The sequence below is a fragment of the Pygoscelis adeliae genome, unplaced genomic scaffold (genome assembly GCF_000699105.1).
Source record: "Pygoscelis adeliae isolate BGI_AS28 unplaced genomic scaffold, ASM69910v1 Scaffold436, whole genome shotgun sequence".
Classification (NCBI taxonomy): Eukaryota; Metazoa; Chordata; class Aves; order Sphenisciformes; family Spheniscidae; genus Pygoscelis; species Pygoscelis adeliae.
In genome coordinates this window covers 383268-395952 of record NW_008825051.1, presented here as the reverse complement: position 1 = coordinate 395952, position 12685 = coordinate 383268, and the positions used below count along the sequence as shown (strand labels likewise).

General features: G+C 47.3%; 1 protein-coding gene across 1 annotated transcript in view; it reads left to right on the top strand.

Annotated features, from left to right (window-relative positions):
- Positions 1-12685, top strand: part of CACNA1B (calcium channel, voltage-dependent, N type, alpha 1B subunit) — a 306403-nt gene that overhangs the window by 97906 nt on the left and 195812 nt on the right. Inside the window, 1 exon segment of the mRNA XM_009326378.1 lies at positions 12198-12289. Coding sequence (XP_009324653.1) covers positions 12198-12289 — 92 coding nt within the window.

Sequence of the window (12685 nt, the reverse complement as noted above, 5' to 3'; positions counted from 1 at the left end):
GGGCAACTGCAGTGTGGGGTGGAGGAGGAGGAAAGCAGGGCTGGCAAGCCAATGTTCAGAGAGAGTATGATCACGGGCATGATTTGTATTGGTGTTGAGGTGATCCTTGCAGTCATTAAACGTTGCCTCCTGAGCATGCAGAAGCTATGCTGTGTTCTCTGAACATCTTGATTCCAGGCCAATGTGTACCTGGGTACATCTAGTTATTAGATTTCATAGGCAAAGCATTGTTGTTTCTCCAATTCTTTTTATCCAAGGACCTTGGTGTTTTTTGACTCCTGTGCAAAGTAACTGAGCTCTACTGCTCTCTTACAGACACTTTCAGTCATGTCCTACAGAAGGTAAATTCAGTCAAACCTCCTCCTCTTGCTGCACATCTGCAGCCTGATGCTGCATGATCCTGTATGCTGCAGCTGGATCCCTATTTCCCCAGCTTTGCCAGCGAGGAGCTGGCTCCATTTGATGCATATAGGGCAAGAACAAGGTTTAAAAAAAAAAAAAACAAACAAAAACCCAACTTGTTTGAACTGGTGAATTGGTATGGGCTCAGTTTGAGTGGGGATGATCAGGTGAGTAACTCCCCAGCCAATTTAGGTGATGGTAACTTGCATGCCGTGGTTCTAGCAGCTGCCTGCAGCCAGAAGATACTTTCTAATTAAGCCTTAAAGTTTCTGGGAAGTCTTCTCTGGGATGGTCATCCTCAGCAAAGCTTGTGCACAGGCAGAGCACTGGTGTTGTGTAGTCATTGCTGAAACGTTATTGTCGTGGTTGCACCATGCTGGGCAGAAACATCTCTTTGAGGCTGCTGTGCTGCAAAGAACGCTCAGCTGGGACTGCTCTGAACCTTGTCAGCTGCAGAACTTGAGCTTTATTTATACAATATAGGGAAAAGAGGGAGTTTATCTGTCACATGTATGAAATACTGTTCCCCAAGCACCAAGCATAGGAGCTGATATGGCTAAATTATCCTAAAAACCAGAAGGGGGCAAGTTACAATTTCTGTTTTCGGTATGGAAGGAATAAATTCTGACTTTCTCGTGTCCACAGCCCAGCTTGCAACAGGTTTAAAGCATGGTACAGATGGCTATGCAATTATTGCCAACATCTACTCATTATATTAGATAAGGCCCTGGGTTTATTTAGCAGAAGCAGATGGAGGGAATACACAATATTTTAGATGTCTTGGCAAACTGTGTTTTCTTTAGAACAACATTGCATGTTTGCTGTGATAGTTCTGGCCAAAAAAAAAAAAATTCTAAGAAAGAGGGAGAATGATATCTTTTGGGAGTGACAATGAGGTGTATATTAAAGAGGAGATATTATATCGCAAGTCTTAAAATATCTGATGCCATATTTTAATCCCTGTGACAAGAGGAGAGTTTCAGCTTTTATTTGAAAGTGTGTATTTTTTGTGACTTGTAGGCTAAAGCTGGAAAACATGACCCCAGCTGCCTGCAAGGAATCACAAGACAAATAGAGAGCCCCGATATTATTTTTTTTTTTAAATGGTCTACTGACTTTTAATCCAGCCTTGTCGATTTTGGGGTTGCCTACTTGTGTGACCACTGGCAATACTGCATCTCTGAGCAAGGGGCACCTGCTGCAGGTGGAAAAATTCTTGGGTTTTGGGTCCTTTGAGGCAGCAGATTTGGACAGGAGGTGTATGAGGAACATGCGTCTCTCTGCTTGCTCAGAGCATTCATAGGCAAAACATCCCTCAGAGACCACTGACCTTGGTGACGAAGGGTCCTGTGACTATCTGTGACACGGCTAGGAACGAACTCCCTGGCCAGCCTCCCTCCAAAGGGAAGAAACCCAGCTCTGTGCCCGCTTGTAGAGTACCTGATAGCTTTCCAGTCTTTGTTCTTCTCTAAAAATTGGGCTGTCAGAGAAATTGCCTGTAGGGACATTTGCCAGAAATGGATGGGGTGCAATTTTCTTGTCATGTTGAACTCAACTCCAACATCATCTAACTTGGTTCAAGCTGTTGTCTGGGAAGACACAGGGTGGCAGGTGTGGGTGAGGGAGTCAGCACTGCCCCTAAGGGTGTAACGAGGTGGTGTAACGTGGTAGTTGCTTGGAGCCCATGGCCCTGAGAAGCAGTCAGAGCCATTCAACATGCACCTGGGGGATAACAAATCCAGTTTCTGCCCCAGCCTTTCTGGAGTTCAGTATTGGCTCTCATCCACAGCTTAAGTAGTTAGCTGTGAACTAAATGCTCATTGTATTGTCTGCTTGTGATGGTCTTAAACTGGAAGTCATGAGCACAGTGCCAAAACCAGGTCATTAAATTAGCTAGCCCCAGCCATGCAGATTGAAGGAGGCTGCTTTTCCCTGGCAGAAGACCTTCGCAGCTGATAGAGCGGGCAGAAGAGTGAGGGTCATCCCCTGCACAGAGGGACTGTGGCTGTTCCCTCTGGTCACTGTAAGGAGGTACCAAAGGAGTGGTGGGTGCTTGTACACCCACTAACCACATTTGATGCTTCTTTGGTACATTGGGTTATACCACCTGGATAGTATTCTTCCACAGTATGCGAGTGGCAGCGTGACCTGAGTGTCACTCCTTGGACGTAGCATGACTCCCCACGTGCTTGTGCTGGGAGGATGAACACAATGAGAGCGCAGGCAGGAGAAGAGGTGCAATGACATAGTGATGGCAGCAGGAACCCATTGTTTGTCAATATTTTGCTATGTTGTGGGAAAAAAAGAAAAGGAACATTTGAAATTCTGGTAAAGCTCTCTAGCTAGGATGGCTTGGTTCAGCTCATGGTTGGTTTTGGGTCTCTAATTGGTCAAGCACACAAGTACATCCAGGCGTGGATGATGCTGATGATCCATTTTTGCCAGTTCTTATCCATCTGGCTGTGCCAGTGAGGCTCAGCTGGCTGAGTGCTGGAGAGTGGACACAAAAAGTGTGCAACTAACTCTCCACTCTCTACCTTCCCATTTATTATATGAATGTTCTCGGCTATCATTTTGCATGACGTGTTTATCTTTGCTCATTATCTGCCCGTCTCTAGATTGTTACAGCATTCAGCGATGCAGTGCCGAGGTGGAGTGGGTGGACTCAGAGGAAGGCCATCCCTCCAAGCACTCCCTCTAGAAGCTAGTGCATGGTTCAGCTGGTGGCTCGGTGGAAAATAAAAGCCTGCAGTGCAGAAAGGCCCAGAAGACTGTAACCTAACAAGAGGCCTCCTTTCCATCCTGACCGATGTGCCCAGCATTGACAGATATTTTTCCTTCTCCTTTGCTCCAGTCCCTCATTGGCTGCTGCTCCCCATCCCTCTCCTGCCAGCTCCAGCAGCACCAGTTCGTCACCCCAGGAGGGAAGGCTGAGCTCTTATTCTGAACCGTTTTGTTTTGCTTTTTAAACATTAGTGTAATTTGATAGCGATGACATTTTCTGCTCAACTCATGAACAACTACTTCTGGGGACTGGCCAAATGCAGAGGGTGATGTGGTTCTGGGTTGAGATGTGCTTTTAGTGACTCAGACCTCTTACCTCCTGCAGTGTCTGTGCTGCCCTGCTAGCCCACCTGGCAGAAAAATGCATCCCTCATCCACCTACCAGCTGTCCTGTGCCCTTTGCCCAATTTCAGACTGCCAGCTAGTAGAGAGCAGAGTCACGCTCCTCCGGAATTTCTGGCACAGCAATGAAATGTAGTGTCCAGTTTGGGTGACATTTTTCATGCACACAGGATTTGCGGGTTTGTATTTTTCAGGAAAATGGCAGCTTTAAATCAAGTCAAAAATATTGGCAGACTTGAAATGAATTGCTTTCACTAAAAAGGAAAACACATTAGAAGTCAGAATACTTCATTTTAGAACTTGACAAATGAAACAAACAATCCCAAATGGTGTTTCATTGCTCTCATTTCCCCCCAACCCCCCCAAAGTAAAAATACTTGAAACATTGTGCTGTCCCTGAAATTCCCCTCTCCTCTTTAAAAATCTTGTTTGCTACTGAGCTAAAACCCTCCATAGCTTGGCCATACACAAGAGACCATGGGGTGGGGTGCGTGACACCAGACGTCTCCAGGAAAGTGCTTTGGGCTCCCAGCTCTGGCTCTCCGCATCCTCTGATGCCAGGAACAAAATTCTGGGATGCCCATTTCCAAGGACAGAAAGCAGTCTCTCCTTTGTAATGTTAAAGTAGTGAGACTCAAGGTATGACCTACTTTCCAGCCACAGTGAAGTGCAGGATGGTTTTAACTCCTCTGTGCTCAGTTTTCCCAGCATGAGCTCACCAAAATGTTTTGGACATGTGCATTTTCCTGCCAGCTGTCATTGCTTATTGCGAATGAGCCTTCCTTTCTACTCTGTGGTGTGGTATGTTCATGTCTCTCCTGCTTAGAAGCAACAAGGACTTATCTGAGCAATTGCCTCATAACCAGAATATCTTCCTTCATCCTGGGCAGAAGCCAAGTCCTCTGGACTCTGCAAAACCTCATTCATTTTGTTTGAGTGTCGCACACTGCTTGGTTGCTGTGTGTCTTGCTGTAGCGGAGGAGTGTGTGTCTACAGATGCCTCTCTCCCTGTCTTCTCCCTGGAGCCTGGCTCAGGAATTACAGTCAGGAAAGTAGGTTGCAGGTGGTTTTGGGGGGGCATTCTGCTCTCATTTTGCTGTGTCTCCTCCCAGAACTCTGGAGCATTTCTCTGGAGCGTGCAAAGAGGAGGAGAGTGTTTGTGTTCATATCTGGGCAGCTCTGTACGCTGAAGGCTGGTGGCAAATTTAATGCTGTCTACAAAAGGCTCAGAAATGCACCCGTTTGGTGTGAGACCAAGGAATGAATTGGCTGTTTGTGCCTCTGAAGCAGAGCAACCCCGTACTGTTGAATATTGTTATTTCCTTGGTGTATTTTATTTTGCCTTCTGTTCCCTTCATGTTATAGCTAAAGAGATGTTTATCCTTCACCACAGTGAGGCTGTTTTGATGGATACAGTCAGGTTTGGGATGAGCATGTTTACCTGAGCAAGGGGATCAGCCTGAGTTGCTCTGAATAGGCTGGTGTTAAGGAAAGGGTTGGGACCCGGTACGCTGTGTTGTAGGTGTGCTTTGAAGGGAAGGAGTAGGCTTAGACAGCAATACACAGGTATCTACTTGGATGCTTAGACTTGGTGTTAGTCATCCAAAGGAGAGGCAGAGAGCTGGCAAGCTGGGCCCTTTCATGTAGGAGGGACTATGGACAGCTGGTGGGGAAGTCACCAACGTGGAGTGATGGAGCCAACAAATGAACCTGGTAATGCCATAAATTAAACGGTGCAATTAGCATGCCAGATCTACTTATCGGCTCAGACCTGGTGTCAACTCTATGTCTTTGGTAGTCAAGATAAAGTTCACACACCATGAAATCAAACTGAGTGAAAAGGGGCATCTTTCCAACTGCTCCAGTCACCGCTCGCATGCAGATTTGTGCTGCGGCTGGGAGAACAAGGGAGCAGCAGGACTGGCAGCCATGTCGCTGCAGTCCAAACACAAGCCAGGCTTGCTGTGCTGAACAAAACGGCTGCCCGCATCTGAGGGGCTGGCTCGTGGGCACCCCTTGGCTGGTTGCCCCTGCTGACCTGCCCTCAAGTCCCAGGCAAGGAAATCAGCCAGACCACGTCACCAGCGTAAGACTGAGCAATGTCTTCAGTGTTGCACTCTGGAGTTAAGAAGGTAAAAACGACTCATTTTGATTTGCACTGCAGCTGAGGTGCCTCTCAGCACAGACACCCACTACTAACACTCACCTCATCCTTTTGCAGCTTTTAGTGTGTGCAGCTGGTGTAGTTTCTCCCTGTGAGTCTTGCTCATTGGCTTCATCCGCTGCCAAGACTTTGTTATCTGTTGCTGGTTGGTACATACAAGGAAACGGGGGCAAGTGGTGCCCTGTTGCCACAAGTTGCCAGAGATCATGGCACCTCCTTCTCCACGGTGCTGTCTATTTGCTGTTAATGCTCGGGTAGTCCTTGGAGGTCAGTACCACAGGGACCTAATATTTCTTCTTGCAATGCCTCCAATAATACTCTATTTCTTGTTCCCCCTCCCTAATCCATCATGACTTGCTGCTTTCCTCCTGCAGCTCCTCCACTCGCTGCCTCAGTGACTCCACTGGAGCTCACCTTGCGCAGGTGAAGCTTGCACCCTCCTCCACCCAGGAGTGTGGGGTACAGCCCTCGCAGACCTTCACTTGGGCAGTAGCTTCCCTGATAGGAAGCTCTGTCTTGATAGCCGCCTCCACTTGCCCCAGGTTCTCCTGGCTAGGTAGACTGCAGGGCAGACACTGGAGAAGTTGGTGTTTCCAAACGAAGACCATTCAAAGGCTGGGGCGTACACGGCGAGGCCAGTGGCTGTCCTGCACTGATTGGTGCGCTGCTGGTATTCCTGATCCTGGAAAGTCTTGCCAGCTCCAGCCAGAAGCATGCTGCGTGCCAGTTTGGGGTTAAAATGCTTCAGTCATTCAGAAAAGTGGTACGCAGAGCAGCCTCCCATGGCAAATGGTTTCAGGGGAAAAAAAAAGAAATGGAGAATATATATTTTTGTAAATTTTTAATGCTCTGCATGTGGTTTTAAGGGAAAACACCAGTTAAAAAGCCCGGCTACTTGAGATTAATTTTATGGGCTTTTCTTCGAGGGAAATGACTCTTTTCCATAGAATATCTCATTTCAAAAGAATTATTTCTTTCCACTTAATTTTTACTGTAGAATTCCCAAGTGTCCCCACAATGACGTGGAACCGGAAGGACCTTGCAGGTACTCCCCTTGGGTCGCTAGCTACCATGAACACTGTGACAGCGATCCTGGTGGTGGTGACAACTCCCGTGGGGTTAGGGACCTTCTCCGCCCCCCAGGCAGCAGAGGAGGAGTCAGGAAGGAGAGGGTGACAAGGGTCACAGCTAGCAGGTAGCACACATAGAGGCGACGGTCAGCCCATGGACCGCCAATGGGGGAAACATCTTTAAACTAGTCAGCCAATATTTATGGAGATATTTATTTTATTTATTTTTCCCATTGGTTTCCATTTCCTGGCGGTCACTGGGGCTTGTTAAACGTCAGCAGTCTGTGCCCAAAGTCGGGCTCTGGGAATAGGGTTGATTTACTGGAGTTTTCTGTGCTCCTGCTTCTGTCAGAGATTTTGGGGTCAATGCTGCCAAGGTGTCTGCATTAGGTGGGGTTGAATCTGTGGGTAAGAAATGATGGTTGCTATTTCTTTTCATAAGACAGCTGCTGTACTGCTGTACTTTACCTTTTTTTGAGGGAAGCTGTCTGGTGGGTATTTAGTCTTTCTCCTAATCCCGCTGAAGAGATTGGTTTGGTTCTTAGGAATGGGTGCTTGGGATAAGGTCTCTGAAAAAATCGCTGTTTCCACTTACTTTCTAGGACTAGAGTTTATAATAAATAGCAAGGTTACATTAAAAATGCCTACAATTTATGCCAGCAATTCCTCCTCTAGCAGAACCTGCCCTGGCACCACTGTTCTCCAGTGGCGAGAGCCCCTTGGAAGTGTTAATCGTTCTCAGTTATTACTCTTGCTGCTTTTTGCTGTAGCTGTATGTTATCTGCTCGCAAGCAGACACGCTGAAGCTGCTGGACTTTCAGCCAGCTTTCCAGATGGAAAGTTCTCTCCTGCACGTCTCATGCCGCCTCTGTTGTGATTTATAGACAGTGATGTCAGAAGACCGGGCGGAAAACACGCTCCATCACCTGCAGATATGTGTGTGTTGAGCGTGGCCGCACCGGCTGCTCTTTGCTGAGGCTGGACCCCAGGTGTGGTTGCTCCTATAAGCAGAGACATGTATACAAAACCCTGTATTTTTGATCGTCTATTCTTGACTCTCACTTGGGACATCTCCTGTGTTCCTGTTCCTCCTCCTCTTCCTGCCCTGGGGGAGATGGAAAGCACCTCTGTCACCTGCTCCCCAGGAGATCATCTGGAAAAGCTGAAATAAATCCACTAAAAGGCCATTAAGGTAGGAGGAGGACAAGGTGGGGATGATCCTGAGGAACAGGTTTAGCTTTTCCCCATGCCAGCCCTTGGGATTTAGAGATCTGGGCCTAAGCCTGAAGGAGTTTCAAGGCATTTTCTTTGGTCAGGGCTTCAGTAAGGAGATTCGTTATCAGATAGCTCTGAAAAGCACAGCATTGTACAGCAGCGTGTGTCTTGCTGAAGCAGTACACAGAAACGCTGAGCTCCGAGGTACTTTAAGAAATGGATTGCTAATTATTTATGTTAGCATAACGTTCAGGAAAGGAACTTTCCCTTCATTCTTTGCTTTCTTTTATACCCAAAGGAATAAGCTGCTTTTATAACTTATTCCAGGCTTTGCTAGAACAAAAGTTATCAAGCATTTATCACAAATTTGGCCTCTGTCTCTGGGAACAGATGTCAGTCAGAGCTTGTTAGTGGAGGTGGTGATACAGAAAGCAGCATTTAAGCAAGTTATCATGAAAGTGAGGAATGAGTGCAGCAGTCCTGAGCACTGCTGGGCTGGCAGGATGCGTGCCCAGATCCTCCACCGCAGCATATGAGCCAGAAAGATTTGATGGTCGGCCATCCTGCTCATAAAAAAGGCAAATTACACGGAGGAACTTATTTAATGAGATTTCGTTGCACTTAAACATTTGAAGTGCTATCAGAGACAACATCCTAAGCCTATCAAATCTCAGTGTTTCTGTACAACACGTTAAGATGCAAAAAGGGCTGCAGATCAATCCATTTATTATTTGTGAGGTTATCTCCTAAAATCTTCTCTTTTGCTATTTCTTTTACCTTTCACAGCTGATTTCCTCTTCTGGCACTGGCTCGCCCGTCACCTCGGCTTTGTTCTCAGCTGTTCTCTATGCAGCCAGGGATGCTTCGGCAGGTTTGTCAGGACATGCTTGTCAGCCGGCTCCTTTGATCTCTCTATTTATCTTATTTTTAATGATAATTTCTGACTTGTTCTGGCTTAACTCACAGTGGCTTCTGTGAGCTTTCAGCTGGAGTGGGGGCAAAAGTAAAACAGAAAGATGGCATTTAGGCAAATGCCACAAAGTTAATTAAGGTCTTTCCCTCACTAGGGCATTTTTCCACGCATGTCTGTGAACAGTTTAGGGGAATGGACTGCTGAGCAGCTGTAAATTAGCTTTGGTTTTGTAGAGAGAAAAGGCACCATCTCCGTCCTGGCACGGCTTCCCCCCGCCAAGCTGCTTTGCTGGGCTCCAGCTGCCACTCGGCTCTTCCCTCGCAATTACTGGGCACCAGCTTTCTGCCAGTGGGTCCTTCGGAGCAGTAAGACCCCATGTACCAGGGCTCCTGGGATGGACGCTGACCCCATAACACTTCTAAAAGCCCCGGGGCCCTCTTTCCTCCAGTTCCACTGTTTGGATGGCCTGCCTGGGGCCGCAGAGCCACGGTTGTGAACACACAGCGTGAGAAGGCTGCAGCATCCAGCCCTCCCCTCTTCGACTAGGGCAGGAAAGATGTTGGATGCCCACCTGGGTTTTCTCACCACCTGCCTCACTTACCTGCAAGGCTCAAATGTGGATTTTTAGACCTAGAGCTACCACCTCATCCCCTTGGCCTTCTGTTTCTTCCACCAAAAGTGGCTTTGTTTAGGATGCAACTGTGTTTTTTTTTTCTCTCTAGGCAAAATCTGGCCATTGTTGTATTGTTTTTCAAGAGTGGCCGATTCATGGGCAGATGTAGCAGTGACAGCTCATCTGTACGGGCATGGATGGTTTGCATGATTCGACTGTGATTTGATACGATCCATGGACCAGCTCTCCAGCCATGGGAGATGGTGGGCTGTAGGGTGCCCTGTGTAGGTTACCTAGGGGATCACAGTGCTAGTGATGTGGGATTTAATGAATGATTAGGGGTTTTGACTGGGATGGGGAGGGGGGATGACGCTGTAGTTTGATCAGGCTGTTTTTTTAGCATCAAGCCTGTTAGGAAGACTGGAATGAAGACCTCCAGCCACTGGAACATTTACTGGCACCATGGGACTAATTGATGGTGTCCCCCATTCACTTCCATTTTCTCTTTGAATTTAGAAACAAAACCATGAGCGTATCAAGCACCCCACCTCTCAGCTTGTACCAGGAACCAGGGCTCTGCCTGATGACAGCACAAATCCATCTTAGCTCACTGGAGGCTAATTGTGCTGTTAGTAGCAACGTCCAAGGTGGAGGTTTAAGATTATCTTTTGACTTGCAGTGTGTGCTATTCCCAGACTGCAGAGGTTTATAAGTAAGCAATTAAGTTGTGAGGATGGAGGGAAGGGAGAAGAGGAATGAAATCATTGGCATGGGTGCAGAAGATTAAATTAGAAGTCTCTGCATGTGATGGTTCTTGGTTTAAATTTTCTCCTGTTGCTTATGCTCAGACTGCATCGATAGAGCTGATGTAATGTGAATTTTCTGGTCGTGAAAATGTAGGAACAGGTGTCCTATAGAATAGATACTCTGCTCCTCAGGTCCTGGCTTGCTCCTGCCTCTCTTGCCATCCAACATCTCAGCACGCTTTTTTCCTGATCTCCAGCACCTCCTGCTGATGGAGTCTGGCCCTTTCCACACAGCAATGCTGATCCTGCTCTTCCCTGGCCCATGCTTGGCAGCAGTGCTAAGTCACTAAGTCAAGGACAGGGGTTTTTATCGGAGTGTAGCTGTGCCGTGAGTGCTTCCTACACAGCCACGTCCTCTGCTGCCGAGTTTGCCAGACATCCTGCATAATACATATTACATAGTAAAACTATATGTCTCATTTTGAAAAACTCTGTTTTTTCTTGTATTTTTTTATGGTAGCCACTTCGCTGAATGCTCAGCGGCCTGTTATCAGGAACTGAGAAAAAGGGCCCCTGGGCAGGCGCAGGTAAATTGCAGGTGCACGCTGTGGGTGCTCTGCACCTCTCAGAGCATCTCTGGGCTCCGGCATGGGACGCTTGCTGTGTCTGGGTGCTTAATCCCCAGGGTACTGCCTGGGATTCACTGCCCAAGTCTGGCAGCCTCCTTCCAGCTCTGCTCATGGCTTATGGCAGCTCTGGAATCCCACTTTTCAGCCAGGTTTGCAAGTCCCTCTTGCTGCTGTAGCTTTTGGGGAGGGGATGGCGAAGTGTCAGGTTATGGTCAAGGTGTTGGGGCCCCATGGGCAGCGCTTTCAGCAATTGTGGTTAACAAAGCGATGGCATCTTGTACGTTTGGTACCAGGTGGCTGGGGGCTTGCAGACCCCACTGGTGGGCTGGTTGCTCAGCCACTTCCACCTTGGAAGAACAGCCTGGGGACAAACCTAGCAAAAACTAATGGCAATTGCTTATAATAATTTTAAAATGGTGCAGTCGATGGGGAGCTGGTGAGAGGGTTTTTGCCCTGAACTAACTGTGTGGTTGGCTTGTGTTAGGGGAGCCCTGTCTCAAATCAAGAATATTTTTGTGGAAGCACCATAGGAAGTGCTGCAGTAATTAATGAGCACAGTTTTGCCATGCCCTCGGTCGGGTGGCGTGCCTTGCAGGGTCTTTACTTAAGGAGTTTGCATCACTGTGGCTTGTGGACACTGTGACAATATTTCTTCCTTTGCTGCGCCCTAAAACAGTGAAGCCATTTTATTTTCTGTGCAGAGCACTTAAATTTTTAAGAATCATTCTGGTTTGGGGGCTGTATTTCTTATCAGAGTTACTGCCGTGTATCAGAGGAAATACCTGCACCCTGCTCTCTGGATATTCTCCTCAAATAAGATGCTCTGAACAAAAATTAATTTTGCACGCACAGAGTGAACTGTACAACTAGAAACTGCTTCAGGTGTTAGGAAACACCAGACATCAGTATTTGAGGGATTTCTGAATGTATTATAGGGAAAAGCTCTGGCAGGTAATTTCTAGCATAACTGAGGGGTTTATTTCCCTCTCACTCTCTCCTTCTGAAAAATGGTGTATGCTTTCCTATAAGCACAGGGTGCTGCTCTTTAACGGCCGGAGCCAGGCCTGCTCACTATGTGTAAATGGCCTCATAAGCAGGCAGATATTGCGGGTTTTCTTATAGTCTGAGCAAGGCTCAGCAGCTCTGGAGGAGTGTGTGAATTGATGGTTTTCAGTGGACACAATTTGCAATGTGATCACAGGTATAAAGTTTAAAGCAGCTTGAATATTTGCTGATTTTACACAACACTTATCCATGCTTTGGAAAGAGGAATTTGCATTTAATCTCAATTTTTCCTCTCTCTCCCCTTTCACAATTAGGATTCTAGCAACTGCTGGGACTGATTTTGACCTGCGGACCCTGCGAGCCGTCCGAGTGTTACGGCCACTGAAGCTTGTGTCGGGAATCCCAAGTGAGTGTCATGATAACGTCATTTTCACAGCCAAAGGTGCTCTATAGCTTTTGGGGTGTTACATGCTTTTCTGAGCAATATTTTCTTCCCCTGCTTCTTCGCGGTCTGTGGCTCCTGCCCTTGCTAGGTTCTGATTTTCTGCCGTCCCGTTTTGTGTACAGCCAGCTGATTTCAGCACTGTGCTCCCAAATTTGCAGGTGAGCGGCAGGGATTTGTCCTAGGACTCCTTTACCTTTGGGGTTGAATTAATTCCCTGGGGCATGAAGACCCGAGACCCAAATTGTGCGGCTTTCAGGCCCCGAGCCCTGAGCTTGGATCTTCTGACAGTTTTTACCAGCTGAGCATCTTGCACTGGGGATTTTACCCCTTTAATAAGGGGAAAAAACAAAGGGAAAG